Genomic DNA, 23,284 nt, shown 5'->3' with positions numbered 1-23,284 from the left:
AAGGCAGGCCAAACCTGCGCATGCCAGAGTTAATTCTGCAGTTGAAAGGTAGACCAGCCCCATTACAAAAATCAAACTTTTGCTATCCGTGGGAGTCGTGGCATAAGCCTACTATTTCCAGCGAACTAATCTGGTATTGTCTACTCTATGCATATTTAATAGACCTTCCTCGTCTAGTTAGACGAGCGTGTAGCGACATGCTAGGGAATCTGCAGAGTGGGGTGAGGTGGCGCGTTCCATAGGCTACGCAATTTTCACTTTTGTGTGTGTTTGTGTGCTGAAGCAATACTCTTTTTGTGCTGAAGTGATCATGTAGTTAATTCTATTACAGACAGCTTGAAACCTGATCATATACTTCCAGTCGGAAGAAATGTAACCAATTTCCTAATATTTAGGCCAACATTTCAGTTTTGATTTCAGATACAGATTCATTAAAATAATTAACGTCTTCAACCATATGTTCAGTCTATAGGTTGATATATATTAGCCCTTGTGTACAGCCAAACCCTATTTGTAAAGATTGTGGTGCATCAATAACACATACTGTAGTACAAATATAGTCACTTTATTAATGACTACAGGAAAGCAGATCAGTGAAAGTTTAACAGCATGCAGAGCATGAGCCATGCTCATAGAAAGAAAGCCATCTTATCCTCATGAGTTCACCAATACATAGAATATAATTGAATAGAACTTCTGCGCTGTATTGAATACTATGAATTTGACAAAAAAAATCCTTTGATGCTGTATATGCACACCATAATACACATTAATCAGTGTAACTGCTCAACATTCTCTCCCAATGTTGTCAGTAGATAGCAGAGGTCCGATTTAGTCTGTCAAAGACAAATACATGGCCATTTATATTTTTTTAAACAAACGCCAATTTGTTTGATGTGGGGGTCATTTATGAAGTACAATACCATGCTTCAGTACATCAATGCTCATTCTAAAAAATGGACCAAAAACCCTTCATGAAAGCTAATGATACTAGTCTCTCTTTTACAGAGATTTAAGTTAGTGCCTGATAAAGAAAACCCTCCATCTTCCAGAGGAACAAATTAACTTCACACAGTGACAAAAAAACAAAACAAAACAAAAACCCTCCCAAAACCCCACATCTTGACAAAACAACAAAAAAGACCAACATCTCAAAATACAGTACATACACTGAGCCAACTGGTAATGAGGCAAACGGAACTTATTTTTCACTTGTGTGTTAGATTTGGTAAAGACCAGAGAACAATTTTGATAAAATACTGAGATTTTCTAAGGTTCTTCAATTCTTAATTAAAAAAAAGCAAGACACCGTTTGACCATTGGAAATGTATTTTGAAAACAGAGCGAGAAGAAAAAAGGAACAAGTACAGTAAAGTATCCTGACCTTCAAAATGAAACTGGAACTCTGTTTCTATGACATCATTGTTCACCCATCTCATGTAATTAAACAGTACGCTAGGATGAACCTATACAAAAAAATGTAGTTAAAAAAAACAAACACACAGAAAAACAAGACCCCTTGTGTGGGTTGAGGAAGGCGGGAGGGGAGGCAAAGCACAACAGTCTACTGAGCTACGAGTAAACGTCACCACCAGCGGCGCCCCTGTCGGCAAGCTCACTTCTTCCCCCGAGCGGACTTGCGGGCAGCTGGTTTAGCCTTCACCGCTTGCTTTGCCTTGCCCCCCTTGGCTTTGGCCGCCTGCTCGGCCTTGGCTGCCTTGGGCTTGACAGTCTCGTCTGCTTTGGTGGCGGGTGCCTTCTTGCCAGGTGGTCTCTTGGCCACCCGGCTGGTCAACTTCTTGGCGACTGGTGCTTTGGGGGTGCGTGCCGGTGCAGCTTTCTTGACCGGTGTGGACTTGGCTGGGGCGGCTGCCTTCTTGCCTGCGGCCCCCTTCTTGGCATTCTTGGCCTTTTTGGCGGGTGGCGCCGCCTTTTTGGCCGGGGGTGCCGAGCGCTTTGCCGGAGCCGATCTCCTGCTGGTGGCCTTGCCCTTCTTCTGGGAGGCGGCGGCCTTAGCGGCAGGCCTCTTCTGCGGTCCTCTGGTGTATGAAAAATAAATAAACAAAAAAGACAGAAGATGGGAGAGAGAACATCAATTTACATGTGGCATCATTACTAAAAAAAACCCCAACGTGTTATGGTGATCCTTTTATGTACTGCACAAAGTTGTATGGATAATAGATTTCTATGGTGGTAAATGATGTGGCTATGAAAGTTTGAACTTGAATATCAATATGGGAGACTTGATACAGTTCCATCAATCTGACATTAGCCTCCACAATTCACATTTTGATTCTCTATAGCACCCAAGACAACGGTACAGTCATTTGCTGGAGGGATCGCCGTTTCCTCATTTATTAAGTAGTGGTGACAAGATATTCCTGCTACTGAACTCAAGGATTTTTTATTTATATATTTTTTTACCTTCGTTTAGGAGGGGGTTCATCGTCCTCAGACTCCTCTTCTTCCTCAGACTCCTCCTCCGACTCCTCGTCCTCCGACTCGGCCATCCTCTTGCGCTTGGCCTTCTCCTCCTCCCTCTTCTTCTCCTTCGCTACCTTGTCTGGAAACAGGATTGCCGGGCTGCGTTGGGGGAGAATTATGAAAAACGCATTCGTCAGAAAGATGCAAGTACAGCATATCTCCTTTTGCAAGTCTTACAGATCACACAAACGACAGTCTTCAAATTCTCCTGCCCTGAATGCAAAAAGGTCATCTGTATGCATTTACACACTCACATTTCAGATAAAAAATGCTAACATTCAGCAGTGAAAATCAGCTGACTGGAGACTTCAGGTGTTTTATATCTGGTATTCTGTGTATTATATGATAAAGAAACAGAGGAGCAGGGTAGGCTATTGGTGTTGGGGTTGTGTAAATAATCAGAGTGCTCCTGCAGTGCACCCTCATCTATGACTGAGCAACCCATTTCACTGCCCAGTGAAGGCCTAGTCCTGCACCTTATGAACTGTTGAGATATTTCACCCAATAGTGATTCAGAGGGACGTGTTATTCAGTGCAGTTTGTTCTGAATAAGAGCATTGACCATATGTGTTTTTAACTAAATAGATGCATGTACATCCCACCTTCTTAAGGTGGGGAGCAGGAAAAAAAAGATCAATGACACCCAACAGAAATTAATTTAATAATCACTTTCGGTTGGAATTTCAGTGGGTGAATGTCTACTTTTACTATCGTGATGAAATGTAATGTGTACCTAGGGTAATAGGGGTAGGAGAGCTGGTAGCTCCCGCTCAGCCCCTGGCCTGTAATCTGCTCGATCCAGCCCATGGTCTTCCCCTTCTTCAGAGTCCTCTTCAGCTGGGCCACTGTGGAGAGAAAACAACGGAGCTTTAAATCAGTGAAAAGCCAAACCCACACTCAGACAGCACCAACTTTGTCAGGCACTGCTGTATTTGCTCAAAATGACTAAGACAGCTAAGAGTTCATTGGTGCAAATGATCCGTTCAAGTTGACAAAATGTTTATCATACAGCATTCCTGGACAAAGGAAAAGTTGCTTTGAGGAGCTCTTTTGATCTGGGAGTTTCCTATGAAAGAACTCCAAGGCACTCTTTTTTACAACAACAAAAAAAGGTTCTGTGTGCGTGTTCTTCCATTAAAAACCATTGTAGTCTAAGTGCTGGTGTGAGCGGTGTTGGCTCTTACAGATGTGGTGCTCTTTCTTGTCCTTGTGATTCTGGATAAGGAACTTGCGGAGCGTGGTGATGCTGCAGGACTTGGGCTCATTCATGGCAATGATGGCTGTCACTATGGCATCCTCCAGGACCGTCGCCGGCTTGTCTCCCGATTTCTTCAGCTGTAAGACACACAAAAAAAAAAAAGGAGATTAAATCACATTATACTTCAGATGACACTTTTAACCATCCAGAGTCTTACTCTTATTTAGGTATTGGATACTGATATTGATTACGGTCCCTTGAGCAATGTGGTAAGGGAGGGATTTGAACCTGCGACCCTCTGATCCAAAGTCCAACTCCCGAACCAGATTCTGGCCAGTACCAAGAAAATTGCTCATGCAGCTAGTTAATGGCTAGACTTAAGACCAACACCAGAACAGCGTTTTCTATCCTTTGAGGCAGCATTGACCAAATTTTCATATATGCTTAATAGATCTTGAAGACAGATGTGGATCTACATGACTGATTTCACGATTCACTGTAAGGCCTCACAAACCAGGAACGTGGTCAAGAGTTTAAGTTGTAGTTTGAAGACATTTTTTTCTGCTCTCATCTCGGTTATGATTGGGAATCTTAACTAACCTGGAATGTGCCGCTGGCTCCTTTGCCGGTGATCTGCTCCAGCTGACCCTTCTCCACAGACTTCTGCAGGGCGTTCTTCAGCAGATCTGGCCTGCAAACACACAAGTCCAATCATACCAAATTACCAACGCCGTTTGAGATGCCCATCAAATGCTATTATTATGATACGGCGGACACAACGTTTGTGGAGCCACTCCAATGTCCAATCAAGAAATGGAATTTAGACTTCAGAAATTTAAGATTTGGGTGGGAGGGGATTAAAGAGGCTAGTCAGGCTAGCCTAGTGTTCCTTATGGGCAGTCATGGGTAAGCGGTTAGGGCATCAGACTATCCCAAAGGTTGCCGGTTCAACTCCCGACCTGCCAGGTTGGTGGGGGGAGCATTTAACCAGTGCTCTCCCCCATCCTCCTCCATGACTGAGGTACCCTGAGCATGGTACCATCCCGCCACACTGCTCCCTTGAGGCACCGTTGGGGGCTGCCCCCTTGTACAGGTGAGGCATAAATGCAACTTCGTTGTGTGCAGTGCACTTGTTTGCTGTGAGGTGCTGAGTCAAAATGACAATGGGAGTTGGAGTTTCTCAGTTGGGCTTTCACTTCACTTCAGTTACCTCTTCTCCACGTCCATCTTGGGGTAGTGCTCTGCCAGGTACTTCTTGATGAGCATGTACGAGGCCTCTTTGGGCTCACAGAGCCGCGTCATGATGAGCGGCAGGCAGTCCACCAGAGTCTCTCCCTTCACACCTGGAGCCACCGCCACAGGGGGGTTCTGCAACCAATCAGCAACCGGTTACCAAGTCAGCAGTTAATCACAATCGCAAATCAAAACACGACTGATCAAGAAAAGCAGAATACTGTCATGAATACTAATGATTAAAAACAATCAAATAATGCGTAAAAACAATCATTCTAAAATGAGTTCCCAGAGAGAGTTGGTAAATATAAAAGCAGTGATGTTTTCAAGACATATTGTTGACAATGTGATGTTAGGTCAGTGTGCCATGCGTTGCTACAGAGACGAAAAACCCTGAGCTCAACTGTACCTTACTGGAAACGTTGGACACCGCTTTAAGATTTCCAATCGTGAAGCTCCCCTGAAAGCCCTTGCCCTTCAGCTGTGGATGAGACAGAGACAGAGAGATCATCTTGAGAGGAGTGGGTAATCACACACAGCACTGCTTTGCTGAAAGAATGTGAACCCTTCTCGAGTACCAAAATAGCAGCATTATTCAGTTATTAAGTGTGATCCAACCTTCCATGAAGTTAGCGTACACAAACTCAAAGTGGTAGCGTATATCTTCTGTGTTGAACAAACAAGTGCATCTTCCTAGCAAATGCTATCCATGACATGCACTTTTTCACTGAATAAACCACAATGTTAAAGGTTTGCACCATTTGTATCCTCCAGAAACTGAATGTCTGACAGAGATGCGTTTCTCAACCGTCGTTGGTACCTACACTAGAAATTTAGTTGGTTGCAAAGGGGAAATTGCATTGCAATCAATTAAAGGATAGTTCCGGCGTAAAATGAAAGTTTCACCATCGATTTCCCATGCCCCAAAATGTATCTAATGATGAGCCATTCCGGGAAATGCCGCGCCGTTATGGAGTTAGCTTATTTTAAGCTTTTAGGCATTAGATACATTTTGGGGCATGGGAAATCGATGGTGAAACTTTCATTTTTTACGCCGGAACTATCCTTTAAGTTGCTGACTGGTTACCAATGACGAGTGAGAAAAGGTGTCCAGGTTAGAGACTAGAGACTTAGCAGGCCAAACCTGTTTGATAGCCCCTTTCTCCACCAGCCGCTTCATGGACTTCCTGAGAAGGAATTTCCTCTTGTCTAGCTCCAGGAAATCATATTTGTTCATGATGTACTTCAGGATGGAGAAGGCCGAGGCACCAGTCCTTTCTTTGCAGTTCTGTACAAAAAAAACAAGGATAGGTATAGAATATTACAATGCGCATCACTTCATGTTGTCAACATCATGCAAACCTTTCTCTGTTATAGTTTAAGATTTGAAGATTTGATTTTGAATATTCTTCATCTTGTCTGTGTTGATTTAGGATTTTCTGCAACAACTACAACTTCTTCACTTAGAGGCTGACCAAGAATCTCTCAAGCGATCAAGCCGTCTATAGGTGCGTGCCAGCAAATGTCATCACTCTCCCCCTCACACGTCCAATGTTTTTCATCCGAGAGTGTAATGTCAGATTCTCCTATGGCTCAGAGAGGCAACCATATTTGTTGCCCATAACAAGTTTTTTCATGTACTGTAGGGACAGTTAGATTTTTCACACGTGGTTGTAACAGACAGCTGGGCATTTCAAAGAGTCTTCAATAGTCTACTAATGACCCTGCTGGTTTTAAGCAGCGGATAACCAGACGTCCCATTCCCACACGCTCTCATTGACTTTGAATGGAGGCAAAATTTCGTCTCATCGGGCAGACCTAGGGCGATTTCGCCAAAAGACGAGAATAGACATTGGTGAAACCCAAACTCCATGCAAATAAGATGGCCCGATAATCAACTAAATGAGTGCATAGATTGCTTAGTGCGTCATGTTTGCACCAGAGACAGGAGTCACAAAATTTTCAGAAAAACATGGCGGCCATTCATGCAGCTTCCAATATTAAAGTTTTTGCTGAATTTAAAGACCCCAAGTGAATATAGTTGGCGTGGCTACCATGGATTGATGTAGAAATGCATGACAGCCTAATTTAACATAACTAAGTTACTCCACATTACCATTTGACCACTAAATGTTTTCAGTTAGATGGGTATCCACTCGGTGAGTGTTTTAACAGAGCCAGAAAGCCAAATCTTACATTAGACCACTTCCTGCATGTGTAGAACGGCACTTAAATGTTATCTAGGACCAAAACACAATGGTCGTTAACCCATGTGGTTACAACTGTGTTGTGATATTGAGTGGGCAATGCGTGCAAGTAGCCATTAGCTGTATGCTAGCTTTGCTAGAAATAAACGTCTGGAGCACCTCACTGATCATCGTAATCGCCACCATGATACCTGGCAGGGAGTGTATGCGTGTGGGTGCAATTGTATGGCCAAAACACACCTGAATAGCCTCGATGAGGATGTCGTGCAGCTTGGGGTGCTGCACGGCGGTCTTCTGACCTGTGCGCTTGACGGAGGGCAGGGTGGCCCAGGCCGGGATGGACTTCTTCACCTTTTTAACTTTGCCCTCACCACCCTCCTTGTCCCTGCCACAGTTCGGAACAATAAGGGATGTGATGGATGAATCGAGCTTTGATAACAGCACCACAGGCCTGCACAAAACATAGATATAAAACATAGATATAAAAAAACACTAGATGTCATGTTCAGTCTTTTGTCATGGCTGGCCTTGTGAGCCGCCATCTAGGTAAAAATTCGTATGTTTTTCACAACATTGGCAAAGATGTTCTGCCACCTTATACAGGTTTATTTTGTGTATCGCTTTGTAACCAACTGATGTTGATTCAAGCAGGCTTGCCCTGTGAACAAAGATGGCAGCAATCAATCTGAGCCATTTGTTCCAATCTACAGGGGCAGCCAATGCGACATCTGGTGTTCTATATCTATGGTACCGGCAGGCCAGCTAATATGGACATCTACTTACTCTTTCTTGTCCTTCGACTTTTTCTTCTTTCCAGACTCTTCACCAGCCTCTCCGTCGGCTTTGGCTTCCCCCTCTCCTCCCTCCTTGTCTTTCGGCTCTCCCTCTCCATCACCTCCTTCTGCCGGGGCTTCTGTCTCTTTCTCTCCACCGTCTCCCTTCTCTCCTGCGGCCCCTGCTGAGGCCTCAGCGTCTCCTCCTCCGTTCTCCTCCACGGGAGCGTCCTCCTCAGAGTTGTCAGTGGGATCTGCAGCGTTAGGGGAAAAGAAAAAACGCAAAGTGAACATTGTTTCATGTCTCGAGCATTGTTTCTATCAAGTTAACTTAGTTGGTTGCCAAAGGGCAAATTGAATTGTAACCAACAAAGTAGCGGTAGCTAACAGAGAAGCTATGGTTTTGAAAAACATAACATTTATTTGTAACAACTACAATAGGCCTACTAGTTTTTTCAAGTGGTTCAAGGAAGCATGAATGATAATTCTAGAATGAAAATCAGGTAAAATGAAGGGTCATTTGTGTGCTTGATGCATGTGCATACAAGTTTTGGTGCAGAAAAACAGAGAGTTGTGTTTCACATAATGTTTGAGATCGGGATCTATGCCAAATGAGCATAGGCACTTCCTTTCTTGGATAGCAAGCATCCTGGCACACAAAAATGCAGCAATACACAACGAAGGATGCCGATAATGTTACTGCCGAAAACTAGATGACTCAGAGAAGGGGGATTGGCACAGTCACAGGCACAGCTATTTTGCTGCACTAAAAAAAACACGTTTGACTAAGAAGAAGTTAACTTGTTATTAAATTTGTCCCTGAGTGAAGAGACTAGGTTTAAGTGTCTACAAAACATGTCAAAGACAGAAGGCATTTGTGGTGGTGTCTCATCCACTCAACACACACAGGCATGAGGCATCACTCACCCATCTTTGAGGCACTGTCAGGGGGAGCTTGTTCGTCGCCAGGTCCTGGTACTTTGCGTATGGCTGTGCGGCGCATGGCTCACCTGGAGCAAGACATACAGTGAAGACAACAGTAAGAGGATGCACTGAGATCCATGTACAGTAGAAGGATGGGGAAGGGAGATCGTATGGAAATGAGTAGGGTACCTCCCAAGCTAAGCTCCAAGTCTTTGCTATCATATTAATGTCAGTTCAATAGAGTAAATGTGAGTGAAGATGACCCACCAAACCTCAAAGCCTGGCCAACGCCAGGTCACCTACTGAAGGTCATTAATGTTGCACCATTGATCACACCTGTATTGAGGTGGTTCAGGCTCAGTTGTTTCAGGTGACCAAAACCCACTCTTTGGTGGGCCAATTTGCAGCTGTTTTTTTGTTTTTGTTTTATCTGGAGGAAATTAAAGATAACTGATTTATACAACACTACACACTCATCTACTCCACAAACAAGCATGGACAATGCCTGGGTAAAGTTAAAAGCCCCCCAGGGCCAGCTGGCGTTCCACAGCCAGGTATGTTACATTAGTTACTTTGAGCGTTGGTGTTCTAAACCTTTTTGTTGTTCTACCGGCATTGCATAACAAAAAGACTAGAGAATGCACCTGAACGGTCTTGCAGAAGTGGTAAAACTGCAAGCTGCAATAGCTCAAAAAGTCTATGTGGGGTTTAAGGGTCTAAACACCGAGTGTCCATTTTGATTCATGTCATGCATACAAAGGTGTGGGCACAAATAGAACGCCGTGTGCAAAAAAATCTTTTCCGATGATCAAGTCGCTAAAGTGACCCCCTGAATGCACAATGAAAAGTGCTTATGCATTGTTTAGAAAAATGCACGTCAAATGCATGTTTGAAGATACACTTGTAAGAAAGCACTGACTGCGTTTGATACAAATGCAAAAAATCGAGAATGGCCATTTTGTCTATTTAGCGATACCCCACAGTAATGGCGCCGCATTGGGTTGGTGGCGAATGGATGAAGTTAAAATTGCAATGGATAAGCACATGCTATGAGTCTGTTGTGCGTGTGATTAGTTGGTAACCATTGAGGTGCTGTCTACATTTAACTACCATGCAGTCACTTACCTTTCAGCACTCGATTACGTGTTGTTTAGCCTGTGCAGCTTTTTCTCAACAGTTCTTTCTTCAGACGTGCCGTTCCCCCTTTGGACGTACGTACACGTAGCTACGTCAGAGGCTCGTCAGCTGGTGTGCTTCTGTATGTAGAGCTCTACGTGTGAACTTTGATACCTGATTCACCAGCCTTCGGGTCATCTTCGATGTCATGCACAGCAAGGCCGGTGATTATAGTTTAATTGATAATGTTGTGCAAAAAGAAACAATTGCACAATTCGGAGAAACCCGTTGGGTAGCATGGTAGAGAACAGTCAGTCTGAGTTGAGTGGGTGTGTCTCGTGGCAACCTCCTGTTGTAGAAGAGCCTATGGGATGAGGGCACAGAAGAGCTTCTTCGAAAGAGGATAAAATCCATGAAGCTGTTGTAGGGGTGGTTAATCTAAACTGTAGATACATAGATACACTATCTATAATGCAATGGTGCAGAGTAAACGAATTCACGCAAATAATTAAAATGTGTGAAAATGAGAATTAGCACTGGGAGAAGGTGGCCTACAACAGGGCCTACATGTGTTCCTATTTAGCATCCTATTTAATAGGCAAATACCAGCCAGAACAAATAGAAAGAAGGACAGCCAATAATACCTTTACCAGGTGAGTTGGTCTAGCACTGCACTGTTTGAGATCACAACAAGCTGCCACCCGTGCCCACACAACTCAAGATGCATTTCCCCTTGGGTTGCCACCTCTATCTGAAAAAAATCCTGGACATTTCAAACTAGATCGACCTTTTGCATGTACACAATGGTATCCTTCATTCATTGATTTGTCCAGTATTTTAAAGTCCTGTCCAGGAAAAAATACTTTCCTGGACAGGTCATTAAAATCCTGGACAATCAGGAAAAAATCTGGACAATCTGGCAACACTAACCCCCCATATGTCATAGCAGTGTGCAGGGCAGTGCCCAAGCAATTGAACCATAACGACAACAGTTTGGTCCCACCCACAGCAATCAACTAAACTGAACCAAGCGATTCCAGACTAAACTTTTCATTTAGTCCAACTCTGCAGGCTAGATTTCACACCCAGCTCCCTTCTTTCCTCACTTCAGGAACCTTGTTCAGTAGACTTACTGCTGCACTGCCTGGGCTCTAAATGTACAACTGTTAAATCAGGTGTGTAGAGAAACAGATAAAAAACCCTTAACATCTGTCCTTTCCCCCCCAAGAGTGCAAACTCACTCTTATAGAATTCCTTCACTTACGGAAGCAGAATGGCAAGCAGTACACTTTTTCCTCCCCTTTTGCTTCCTTAAAGGACCACTTCAGTCAATGTCAATATGCTGTTGTATTGCTCACGCTACCCTTGACTTGTCAGTACCCGGTGAAGCCACATTATTCGGATCAGCCCTTTCCGAGATATGAGCTATTCTAATGGGGGCAGCATTTGTTTACAGATTTTTTTTTTTAAATCAACATAGGCCTACTCCAAATATTTTCCCAAAAGGTACCGCTGTTTGCTAGTTTCTGCTGATGTTGCATAACCTTTGGATGAGGCTGAAGAAGAAGAAAAAAAAACTTTGGTACTGACAAGTCCAGGGTGAGCATTACAACTGCATGTTGAAATTGACTGAAGTTATCCTTTAAGCATACTCCAAATGGTCTCTCTATTCCCAGTGTTTTTCAACCTCTTTTGAATGAGCGCCCCCTGGACCTCATCATAGGTTTCCCCACGCCTCCTTGGTATTAAAAAATAAAATGGAGTAATGCCCCCCAATGGCAATTAAGCACCCAAGCCCCCTGAAAAACACTGTAACCAGTGAGACATGATGGAAAGAACAGAAGCACTTGACTGAAGCCATGTGCAGGATGAATGCGTATCTATCAACAAGAGAGAGAGAGTAGAAGTCTGCACACTGCAACTCCAATTGAAAGTTAATGTAGCCTTTTACTGCAGATGGGGTCGCCGGAAGGCCTATTCACTATTTGCTGAAAATACTTAACTACATCATAACAACATTGCTATGATCGTACAGAGAGCCTTAAGTAACAGATGAAGACATAGCCATTACAATTTTGGTGACAGTACGGTTATAACACGCTCTGCGCTAAGGGGTTAATAAATTAGTGTTGAAACATTGCATCTCTTTAATAAACCTTCAATCTGAGTTTCAGTGTTTGGCCTTGTACTTTCTCTGATGATGTATACAACAGTCAGGCAACATTTTCCTGGTGAGGGATGCTGGATATATGGAATTAGGCGTTTTGGGAGGATGAGAGATCCTGGAAATTTAGAATGATATTGTTATGGTGGTGGGTGGTGTAGAGTGAATGTAATGCATTGCAGAAGGTAAGTACAGTAACCACAGCATGTTCTTAGAGTCTTTAATGTATTCACATGTACTTTAAATTTGCTCTTCATGTCTGGAGAATTACACGGTTCAGTAACCCTGCTTTATCACTTGGCCTCGCCTTAAGAGAGCAGAGCGCACAAACACACACATTTGCTTTATTTTTTTTGTCACCCCCAAAGAAAGTCCTTGTGTGCGTGTGCGCGCATGCGAGTGGCCACTTCTTCTGTCCATTTGGAAGCTCATACAACTCACCAGAGAGCAAGCAAAAAAACCTGCAGCACCAGACCAGGGAAGGGCTTACGTCTACCATAAACCCATCCACTCTCAAACACAGTTAACTTCAACCGTCTCCGTGTCTCTGCCACATTTTTTTTTGTTTTTTTCTTCAATTCAAAAATATCTTCCTCTGAAACCGACTCCAAACCACACAACTCGGGAATCCCTCAGAGTCTATTTCAATTCCACAATTATTATTACTGTACTGATAATTACTTTTGTTATTTTGTTGTTTTCTATGGTCAGTGACGTTCTCCTCAATATGAGCATTTTCTGCAAATGTTAAATAAAAGGTCCATCTTTTGTTTGTTTTTTTTGCAGTCTCTTAAAAAAATAATAAATTAACCAGGTTATGACCTGTTTTCAAGTCTCTTGAAAATGTAACAAAAAAAAGAAAACAAAACAAAACCAAAAAAGGATAAAATTTAAAGCAAAAATATTTTCTATGTATAATACACTTATGTAGTGCTCCCATGTCTGGAGATCTTCCTCAGGCGGCGTTTTTTGAAGGAACTCAACAGAACGTTAGGAACGTTGGTAGCATCGCACTGCGATCACGTTCCCTTCCAGCCTCCATTGTCCCTCCTAGGCCTTTTACGTTCCTCTTGTTCCTTTGTCTCCCACGCTGACTTTGTCAGTCCTGTAGGAATGTGGACACACCGCCTTAGAACATCTGTGGAACGGCGAAGAACCACTCATGGAGGAAGAGTAAAAAATGGGGGGGGAAGAACGGATAAGGTCTCCACTACTCCTCCTGTTCCCCACTACTACTCCTCGCTGCTCAGTTGTCCTCCGACTCCTCCTCGGCCTCGCGTAGCCAGGTGAAGAAGGCCGTGACGGACTTGAGGGCCACGCCTTTGCCCAGCTGCTCGGCCGGGTCCTTGCTGGACTCCCAGAGGTAGAAGGCATCCTCCGAGATCACGTCCTCGTCGTACAGACAGTCAAAGAACATGCGGAGCAGGTCTGCGGAGTAGGGAAACACCAGGGGCATTACGAGAGGAACAGAGCATCAAAAACATTCAATTCATCAAATAGAAGAAGATATGAAAATGCTACAGGAGGTTGAGATGAAGTCAATGTTATGTACATATGAGGTATGTTCTTCAACAGCAGGAGGACGGACCACACATCATCGAAAAATTGTTGTTGACTTCTGCAACCAACCACTACTAGAAAAGTCTTATGCTTAGATGTTGAATTCCATGAAAAAAATTCAAATGTGGTACTGCATCCTATCTGTACTACAGTAGTTGGATTTTTACCAAATATAATGGAAAGCAAGAACAGTGTTTAATAATGAATAAGCAACATTATACATAATACACGACACATGAACAATAGAGACATACGTAAAACACATTTAACTGAGGTACTTACTAGGAGGTTGTTCAAGAGTTACTATTAATGCTTGAAGTGCGTAAAGTGCTTGCAACTGGCGCTCAGTGTCTGAGTTAAGGTACTTCAGTAAGACAGGTAACCTCTTCTGGATGGTTGCAGTGTCCACTTTGCAGGAAGAGCTCTCGTCTGGCAACCAAAGAAAGGATGAGGAAGAGAGAGAGATGAAGAAATGAAAAATGAATAGGAGAAATTGTGTTTAAGCTCCCCTCTTTTGCGTTGGTTAGCTGAGATTGGAGTGCAGTAAACACAATAGAAAAATGTAATAATAATCTTATTTTATTATTTGCTCAATACACAATGTTGTGCGTGTGTGTTTGCACACGTAGGTGTGCTTGTGTGTTTTGTAAGGGTAATTAATTATGTATGCATGCATGTACGTACCGCACGTATATATGCATGTATGTATGTATGTATGGATGTACAGTATGGATTTTTTTCTATAATATGCAAATATGTAGATATGTTACCTTTCACTGCTGCCTTGCACACTGCAGTCATTAAAGCTCTCAGAAAAGGGGAGGAGCTCATCTGAGACTCATCCAGGTTTGCCTGTGATTGGAAGGAAAAAAAAAACACAGTGATGTCCATAAACAGAGTTCCACCTCAATCACCGTCACAAAATCCATAGTGACACAACTTTGCAGACAAACCACAACAGGCAGAGAGGGAATGGAGGGAAAGGCGTAATGAAAGGCAGAGAGAGAGAGAGAGAGAGAGAGAGAGAGAGAGAGAGAGAGAGAGAGAGAGAGAGAGAGAGAGAGAGAGAGAGAGAGCTGAGGAGAGAAAGAGAGAGAGAGAGAGAGAGAGAGCAGGATTAAGATAGAGAGGGGGGCACAAGACAGAGAGAGAGGGAGAGAGAGAGTGAAAGAGAGAGATAGAGAATCAGAGAGAGAGATACGGACAGAGGGACATAAGAGATACAGAGAGACAGGGGAAGAGAGAGAGAGAGGAGAGAAAGAGAGAGAGTGAGAGGAGAGAGAGGGCGGGGGAAAGTAGTAAGTAGTTCTGGAATGGGATGTGGTGTAATGCGGCATACATACCTCCACCCAGTCGAAGATCTGCTCGTCACTGGCCAGGTCCTCCAGCAGGAGGCGCTCCATGTGTCTGCTCAGCTCCTCGGGGGCCAGCGGCCTCTTGGACACCACCACACCACCAGCACCACCACTCACGCTGTCCGCCAGCGTAAACTGCAGCTTCTACACCAGGAGCAGAGGAGACAAAAGAGGATTAGAGGAACACAAAGAAAGGAGTGCGGATAGAAAATGGAGTGAAGAGAGAAGACAAGAGGAGGGAAAAGATCAGGAGTGGGATATAAAAGAAGGCAGGAATGGAGAAAAGTGGAGAGACGAGTTGAAAGGAGAGGGAAGAGGAGATGAGAGGATAGAGTAAGAACAAAAAACAAAGAATAAACAAAGCATTGAATAAACATTGTGCAATGAGAATGAAGCGGAAAAAAGTAATCAAAGAGGAGGATGGGAAGGAATGGAGGAGAAGAAAAAATAAGATGCACGACAGAAAAAGAAACAACATTTTTTATCTGCAAATGTTATGATAATGCCCTTGACAGTTACTCAATTATGCCACAGTTACATAGGGGGCAATGCATGTAATGGTAGCAAGAAACAACGTTGGGTGAACTTAACATCACTAGAATAACACTACATGTTCACTATGTTTTTACACAGAGCTAACAGAGGTCTGATTAGATACACTACAAGAAGGGCTGAGCTTACACACCCCATGACAATGGATTAGTTTACGATATTTATGAATCAAACGAATGCTGAGACAATTGGGATTATGACGACCATTGTCTGGGGAAGTGACATGCAAAGTGTGCTTTTGGCAATGCATGGGTATTTGAAATGCTGGGCTTCCATCCAATGCAATCTTTGGTTTTGTTTTGAGGTGATTTGCTCACACCGAAAGCCAATCACACTGAAAGCGAAAGAGTAAAAACAAAACAAACCGCTGACTGGAGCTACTGCCAACTGGAGATTGGGGACTGTTAAGTCTAGTAGGGGGTGTGTGTTTGCAGTATTTGTCCGGTGCGTGTGTGTGTGTGTACAGTAGTCTTTACTCATACCTGTTCTGACATGGAAGGGTTTCAGTGTGTGTGTGTGTGTGTGTGTGTGTGTGTGTGTGTGAAATGTTCATGTGTACCTGTTCTGAGATGAAGGTGTGCACGTCCTCTCCCTCGGGCAGGAAGTCACTCCAGCTGAGGCCCGAGTCCACCCATAGTGCCCCCACTTTCTTATGGGTCTGTGGAACACACACACACACACACACACACACACACACACACACACACACACACACACACACACACACCAATCAACATATGCCACATGAACCACATTGCTCTACACCAATAGCATCATTTCAGCTCCAATACCTTATTATCTATCTATTATTATATATCTTATTATGGGCCACTAATGGGTTCATGTGAACAGGGAGAAAACATTTGAACGCATCAATTTGCGGATATTGTACACATTTTAGAAACTCTAGCCCATACGTCTACATCCCAGTAAAGTATGGGTTTATTTTGCCCCATACACTGCAGTGATATGGTGCTGGAATTCTGATCTGCATCCATTCCATTAGTATGGTGCTGGCTTATTGAATCTCATCCAATTGCTGGCCAAACCGTATATAAATTATAATCAGTAGCTATGGCTGATTCAGTGCTGTGCACATACAAAATCTGTGCACACAAGCACAGAGTAACAGGGGAGTCAGCCAGTACCAATTCCACACAACAGAGAACAGAGAGAGAGAGAGAGAGAGAGAGAGAGAGACAGAGCGAGAGAGAGAGAGAGAGAGAGAGAGAGAGAGAGACAGAGCGAGAGAGAGAGAAAGAAAGAGAGAGAGCGAGAGAGAGAGACTCACCATTTGTTTGCATAGAAGGTGCAGAATTTCAGCAAATAGGATCCCTGCTCTTCCCACAGGAAGCAATGGTTTGCTTAATTCACTGCAGCAGATGGGTATGGGGGGATGAGAGAATAGAAGGAGGGAGGGAGGGAGAAGAAGGGATGGAAGGGAAAAAAAAGAGGGAGATATTTTAATTTGCAGTTCTCCACTAGGGCATACATTTGCATGAGAAACATACATTTTGGAGGTAACCTGACAAGCACTGCCATAAGGTAGGTGTGTGTGTGTGTGTGTGTGTGTGTGGCAGTGCAATATGGATGTGTACATACTACATAGTGTTAACAGCCTTGACAAAAACGCACTGCTTGACTTTAGGTTGCCGCTAATGGAATGTTAAAGTGTTTTTGTGCAAGGTCTAGGTCTTTTTATAGGAGGGGATGGATGTAAAAATGTGCGTCAGAGAGAGAGAGAGAGAGAGAGAGAGAGAGAGAGAGAGAGAGAGAGAGCAGACAGCGAGTGCGAGAGCAATCGGGAGAATTGCATATGAGGTTTCATACTTGTGTTTGAGAAGATTTAGCAATGTCCAGTACTGTGTGTGTACATGTTGTTTTGTAGCCAGTATCCTTACTTAGAGTTCCCTCACAGACGTGCCCCCTTCCTTGAGCAGAAGTTTAAGGGCCCAGAAGCTCAAGGTTTACTAGTGCACAGACATATTGTGTGTGTGTGTGTGTGTGTGTGTCTGTGTGTGTGTTAGCCACTGTCCTTACCTAAAGAGCTCTCTCACAGAGATGCCCCCTTCCTTGAGCAGAGGGCAAAGTAGCTGGGCCAGGTAGAGCCAGATGTGGGGGATGTCTATGGCCATGTCATCCGCCACCTCCAGGGTCTCCTCAAACCTGCCAACACACACATATGCACCATATTCACAAACCTGGCAACACAGTTGTCTTTAACTACAGTTGTTCACAGAACACAGAGACAGGTAGATAGACAGACAGACAGAACGACAGACAGACCAGATACACAATTTGAAGCTACACTTGTACTTCCAGACCCACACAAAACTGCTATGACCTTAGGAAATGTAGTGTAGATGTGCTGTAGAACACACAACAGTGTTCATTGTCATCTATTGCGTATGTATGGTGCTATATTTTTAAACGGCACAGTAAATTGGAAAACTTGATCACAAGTCTGTGACAAAGCAGCACTGTTGTCAGCAGTGTCAACATGGTAAAAAAAACTGCTGTATTTCATCTCGTCAGACATTGCATCACTTTCATTTCATTATCCAGTAGCTATAAAGCTATATAGCTATAAAGTAGCTATATTTGGTGGTCATTTAATAAAAGGGATTAAACAAGAAGTAAAGTCTCCTCTGTAGTGAGAACTCAAAATTATTTTTCTAGCCGCTCGGGTCGAACAAGTTGTTTACCCGAGTAAAAGGCTTGAATCAAAGAAACTGGATCTAACCAAGAAGCGTCATTTTGTTTCTTTTCCGGTATCCACTTTATGTCGGGTGAACGCCCCTTTAGGAGACCTTCGGTTAGGAGACCTTCGGAGTCCTGAGGTTGAGAATAAATCAAGTCCCCTTAGCGCTGTAGATGGCGGTAGCGCACGTCTTGAGCAAACACCTCAAAAATAGAAGAAGAAGGAGGGGATAACGCCCCCTTAGGAGACCCAACTTGAGCCCACGCGTTTGCATTGAGTGGGCGTGGTTTGCGTTATCTTCCTCTTATCCAGTATTTTTGCTTGAATCATCTTATCTGAGAGTCTAAGGGAATGCAGGCGTGTTGCGAAAGCTTGGGACAGCTGGCCAGACAAGCGAGCGAGCGAGTGAGCAGCTTATCTGGCGTAGTGGATGACTGGGCAGACTTGTATGAAAACAAGTCAATAGGCAGGGGAGTCAGGCCATGCGAGACACTTGTCTGAGGGCGGTGCATGTATGGGTTGGTTGCTGGGTAATGACTTGGCTTGCTGGCTGTGTGATTGGCCAAACTGAGGATACAAGCTGGATACTAAGTGAGCTCTGACCTTTGGCTCATCACATCCTCACCACAACTCTTCCCATTCGCAGCGCCATCATTTTCTTCAGTCTCTAATAGAGCCAGGGTGTTGGAATTTGGCTGGCTAGTAAGGCACTTCCTTGTCACCCCTTTACAGATATTGCATCATACCCGTCCCGTCTTCCCCTGTGCTGACTGACTGGTGCTCCACTCTCAGTTCGTACACAAAGGTGTTGCTAAACTACTGTATGGGTAAAATTAAACTCCATTATCCAAACTCTTGTCCTCCCTTCTGCTTGTGGCCTTGTGATGATGTCGCAAGAACTCATTCGTGATAGAAGTGTAATTATCTTGCATACATTGCACAACAGCAATTCAAAGGCCATTTTCTCATTCTCAATCAGCATGTTGAATGGGGAAAATGTCTCCCAAAGGCTAGGCTGGCCCTAGGCTGACAGTGGGGAAACTGTATTGTTTTGTCAGCTGAGGCGGGATGGCAGCGAGGTGCATCCACAAGTCTAAGTCAAGGAGTGTGGATAAAGAAGTGTACCCATTGTCACTGTCTATTTCTAAACATTCAAAGGCTTTCATGTCAATCAGTAAGTTGGCCAAGTGTAAATGGGGTGAGGGCAAGCCTCATAAAAAGCATTTTTTCAATTCCTGAATTCAGTAGACTAGCATTCGCTATGGACCTGAATGGAAATTAAATGGGACTGCCAGTCTCTGGTTCTCCAGCTATAACAGTACCGCCAAGCTCAACTGTGCTACTGATACAGCAGAGCTGGGTTAGAGTCGCTGAGGTATCATATAAAATACAAAATGTTGAAGAACATACAAATAAAATACATGAAATACAATTAAACTAAAATAAAAGTTAAATAAAATACGAGTTAAGAGAGAGTTAAAATACAAGTACAAAAAAAAAAAAATCAAACAGGCTCCATATGCTATAATGTCCCACTTGCAACAGCAGTCTCAGTACTGGCGTCAGCAGCATCACGGCTGACTGCTCAGCTGTATCCCATCCTGTGTTTGACACTCAGGAGACAGATGTGCAGGCAGACTGTGGCAACATCAACAAGCCAAGTGAGACCACCAACGCGCTCACAAGACACTGGAGTTCTCAAATTCAACACGTTTTGTATGTCAAGATTCCGTCAAGATTCCCTAGAGTGTTTCGACTTAAGACAAAAACAATAGATGGTATTTTTCTTTAAACAAGGATCTTGTTCTCTGTCTATGTAGCAAAGAATGTAGCCGTTTCTTGATTCAGAACAACACTGTGAGGTCGTTGTATGTTCTGCACATGTCACTTTCCACTTAAAGCCTCTTTTGAATTCTGCACCTCAGGACTCCTGCAACACTGAATGCTTCACCAGACCTGACACACACAACTCACCCTGGTACACAAACACTCTCCTGCAATGTCCACCATCATTGGAGCACAGCCATCTAGCATGACAAACACACAAAGACTCCCACACTAGGAGGAGTGTTAACCCGGGGGAGAATAAAATGCTACAGGCTTGGTCAAGCAGGTGTTTGCAATCTACAGTATGTTGCACCTATCCATGAGAGGTATTGAGGGCAGAGAACAGAAAGCTGACTTTGTATGCTACGCCGTGTTACATAAACACACGTTCCCTCCCACTACAGATGGTCTGGGGTGGCCCTCCCGCTCTCTTGTTTGCTGAGCATGTGGATGTTCTTCATCACACTGAGCGTTCACTGGCCTCGGGCAAGAGGAGTCAGGTATGGGTGCACTGCACACACACGCATGCACACTCACTTGCACGCTCGCACAACCACCTTCAGGCGATACTTTGGCTTCTTGAAAGAGCTGCTTTGAAGACACGAGCATCCCTCCCACTCGCGTGTAACTAAACTGAATTCACACAGCTCAAGGAGTTGTTGGCTGAAAATGTGCTTCTTTGCAGGGTAAATGTGTTGTGTTTGAACAAAACCATACATCTAAGGAAAGAGAGCAGACACTGGCCAAACATAAATAAAGAAGTAATTTTACCCAATTTTAATTAATTAATCTGCCCATTTTTGTTTTTTAACCCCTTTGCGCAGAACCTATGTTATAACCTTACTGTCACCAAAATTATAGTGGCTATGTCTTATTCTATTACTTAAGGCTCTCGGTACTGTCATAGCAATGTTGTTATGATGTAATTTAGTATTTTCAGCAAATAGTGAATAGGCCCGCCGTCGACCCCATCTGCTGTAAGAGGCTACAAAAGACAGAAAACCCATCTTGCTAATGTAGTGCCTCCATCAGAGCGTAAATAGGGGTGGGGGGGAGCATGATGCATTTCTGACTCTGTATTTTAATGGGTACTACTTTACAAAAGTCATGGATATAGAAGTCAATCATATTGATTGGTGCTAATGAAACGTTTCCCTCTTCTCTCCTATTGATCTAACTTTTCACCGTTTGAAAAGTGGGTGGCGACTGGCAAATGGTCCGTTCATGACGGATCTGCATCGATTCGAATAGATCATTAGATGATCTCATCATCCGCAACTTATTCACTCTGGCCAAATTACTCACTGGGCTCAAAGCGCTCACCAACAGGACATGAGCAGCAATGGCATAGTCCCATCGAACTGGTGAAGCACTTTCAGCTGCATGTAAGAGGCAACCTGGCCATGGGATTTTTCACTTACTACGGCACTCATCTCACCTGCAGTGAAGCAGGCACAATTTTTAAGATGTTGGTGCTGTTTTGCCTCCCTCTCCAATCCCATCCCATCCCAGTCCATCCCAGTCCATCCCTCCCTGCTACTTGATCTAGTAGGGGTTCGATGATTTAGTGGCATGTGGCATGCGGAAGTGGCATGCCAAAGGAAGGCTGTTTTAGGTGGGTGGACAGCCATTATTCACTGATAGGTTAGGGTTAGGAATGGGTTTCAGTCTGGGCACAGTTCGACATGTGTATAGGTTGGTGGTTACACATTGCTCACTGACAGGTTAGGGTTAGGAATGAGTTTTGGTATAGGCACAGTTCGACAAATGTACAAACATGGCCTGGTTACCACTACTACTACTACTACTGCTACCACTACTACTACGTGGTGGAGCTGTTCCCTGGCTACTACCACCACTAGTACAGTAGTAGTACTACTACTACTACTCACCCATGGTAGAGATGTTTCCTGATTATTACTGCTACTGCTACTACTACTACAGCTACTGCTACGCACCCGCAGGAGAGCTGTTTCCTGGTTACTATTCCTACTATTACTACTATGTACCCGCGGTAGAGTTGTTCCCTGGTTACTATTCCTACTACTACTACTATGTACCCGCGGTAGAGTTGTTCCCTGGTTACTACCACCACTACTACAGTACTACGACTACTACTACTACTACTACTACTCAAACTCAGTAGAGTTGTTTCCTGGTTACTACTCCTACTACTACAGCACTACTACAGTACTAATACTACTCAAAATCAGTAGAGTCGTTTCCTGGTTACTATTCCTACCACCACTACTACTGCCCCGCGGTAGAGTTGTTCTCTTGATATTACCACCATTACTACTACGTACCCGTGGTAGAGTTGTTCTCTTGATATTACCACCATTACTACTACTGCCCCGCGGTAGAGTTGTTCTCTAGATAGATATTACCACCATTACTACTACATACCCGCGGTAGAGTTGTTCTCTAGATATTACCACCATGACTACTACGTACCCGCGGTAGAGCTGTTCTCTAGATATTACCACCATTACTACTACGTACCCGCGGTAGAGCTGTTCCCGAGGCAGCAGCTCCTTGGTGAGCAGCAGGTGGAAGAGCTGTCCCATGTGGTCTCTGGTCACCTGGCTCCTCTCCAGCGTGGCCTCCACCCCCACACGCACAAACACGCTCAGCTGAGACGTCTGCTCCAGCTCCTCCACACACTGCACTGCCTCCTGCACCGGGAGATACCACACACAAACACACGCACGCATGCACACACGCACGCACGCACGCACGCACACACACACACGCATATACAAAGTGTCATACAATGAGTCAACACTCACACAACGCACAATCTCTCTCTCTCTCTCTCTCTCTCTATCTCTCTCTCTCTCTCTCTCTCTCTCACACACATACACACAGAGGCAAAATCATATGCTCACACATGAGCACACGCACAGAAAACAGTCATACAGGTATATCCATACAGGTAGAAGAAATGTGTAGGTGTGCATTTGGGGTGTATGACATACACTGTGTCTGTATGTGTGTGTGCGTGTACACGTGTGTGTGTGTGTGTATACACATGTGTATGTGTCTGTCTCTGTGCGTGTGTGTGGGTCTGTCTTTGTGTCTTTGTGACTGTGTGTGTGTGTGTGTGTGTGTGTGTGTGTGTGTGTGTGTGTGTGTGTGTGTGTGTGTGTGTGTGTGTGTGTGTGTGTGTGTGTGTGTGTGTGTGTGTGTG

At 44.1% G+C, this 23,284-nt stretch overlaps 2 protein-coding genes across 11 annotated transcripts in view; both read right to left on the bottom strand.

Moving 5' to 3' along the window:
* Positions 1-549: 549 nt before the first annotated feature.
* On the bottom strand, positions 550-10,059 carry hp1bp3 (heterochromatin protein 1, binding protein 3). Of its 2 annotated transcripts, none has more exons than XM_063215300.1 (12): positions 9,945-10,059; positions 8,823-8,905; positions 7,906-8,149; positions 7,363-7,573; positions 6,060-6,203; positions 5,325-5,396; positions 4,893-5,050; positions 4,283-4,373; positions 3,669-3,819; positions 3,218-3,329; positions 2,425-2,583; positions 550-2,039 (listed from the first exon to the last, which is right to left on the bottom strand). In XM_063215300.1, exons 2-12 carry the CDS (start codon positions 8,896-8,898, stop codon positions 1,616-1,618), a joined length of 1,842 nt encoding a protein of 613 aa, XP_063071370.1. In that variant the 5' UTR covers positions 8,899-8,905; positions 9,945-10,059; the 3' UTR covers positions 550-1,615. The 2 variants fall into 2 exon arrangements, with proteins under 2 accessions (XP_063071370.1, XP_063071372.1); XM_063215302.1 differs by having other exon boundaries at positions 7,363-7,507.
* Positions 10,060-12,305: 2,246 nt separating this feature from the next.
* The window catches only part of LOC134462333 (eukaryotic translation initiation factor 4 gamma 3-like), a 109,050-nt gene continuing 98,071 nt past the window's right edge, over positions 12,306-23,284 (bottom strand). For all 9 annotated transcript variants that reach the window (XM_063215291.1, XM_063215292.1, XM_063215293.1 and 6 more), the window contains 8 exons: positions 22,597-22,769; positions 17,607-17,732; positions 16,858-16,939; positions 16,126-16,224; positions 15,003-15,158; positions 14,430-14,511; positions 13,942-14,088; positions 12,306-13,527 (listed from right to left, as the gene is read on the bottom strand). In XM_063215291.1, the coding sequence (XP_063071361.1) occupies positions 13,346-13,527; positions 13,942-14,088; positions 14,430-14,511; positions 15,003-15,158; positions 16,126-16,224; positions 16,858-16,939; positions 17,607-17,732; positions 22,597-22,769 (1,047 nt within the window). In that variant the 3' untranslated portion in view covers positions 12,306-13,345. The remainder of the gene's footprint in view (positions 13,528-13,941; positions 14,089-14,429; positions 14,512-15,002; positions 15,159-16,125; positions 16,225-16,857; positions 16,940-17,606; positions 17,733-22,596; positions 22,770-23,284) is intronic.

Source organism: Engraulis encrasicolus, chromosome 14, assembly GCF_034702125.1.
Source record: "Engraulis encrasicolus isolate BLACKSEA-1 chromosome 14, IST_EnEncr_1.0, whole genome shotgun sequence".
Classification (NCBI taxonomy): Eukaryota; Metazoa; Chordata; class Actinopteri; order Clupeiformes; family Engraulidae; genus Engraulis; species Engraulis encrasicolus.
The sequence above is the reverse complement of the archived record's forward strand: the minus strand, read 5'-3'. Positions and strand labels throughout refer to the sequence as shown.

Excerpts from the sequence above, each read along its gene's own strand:
- hp1bp3 (XM_063215300.1), bottom strand. The coding sequence starts at position 8,898 with ATGCGCCGCACAGCCATACGCAAAGTACCAGGACCTGGCGACGAACAA. Across the intron at positions 5,397-6,059 it reads AGAAAGGGGCTATCAAACAG|CTGAAGGGCAAGGGCTTTCA; the intron begins GTTTGGCCTGCT and ends TCTCATCCACAG. Across the intron at positions 4,374-4,892 it reads AAGATGGACGTGGAGAAGAG|GCCAGATCTGCTGAAGAACG; the intron begins GTAACTGAAGTG and ends GTGTGTTTGCAG.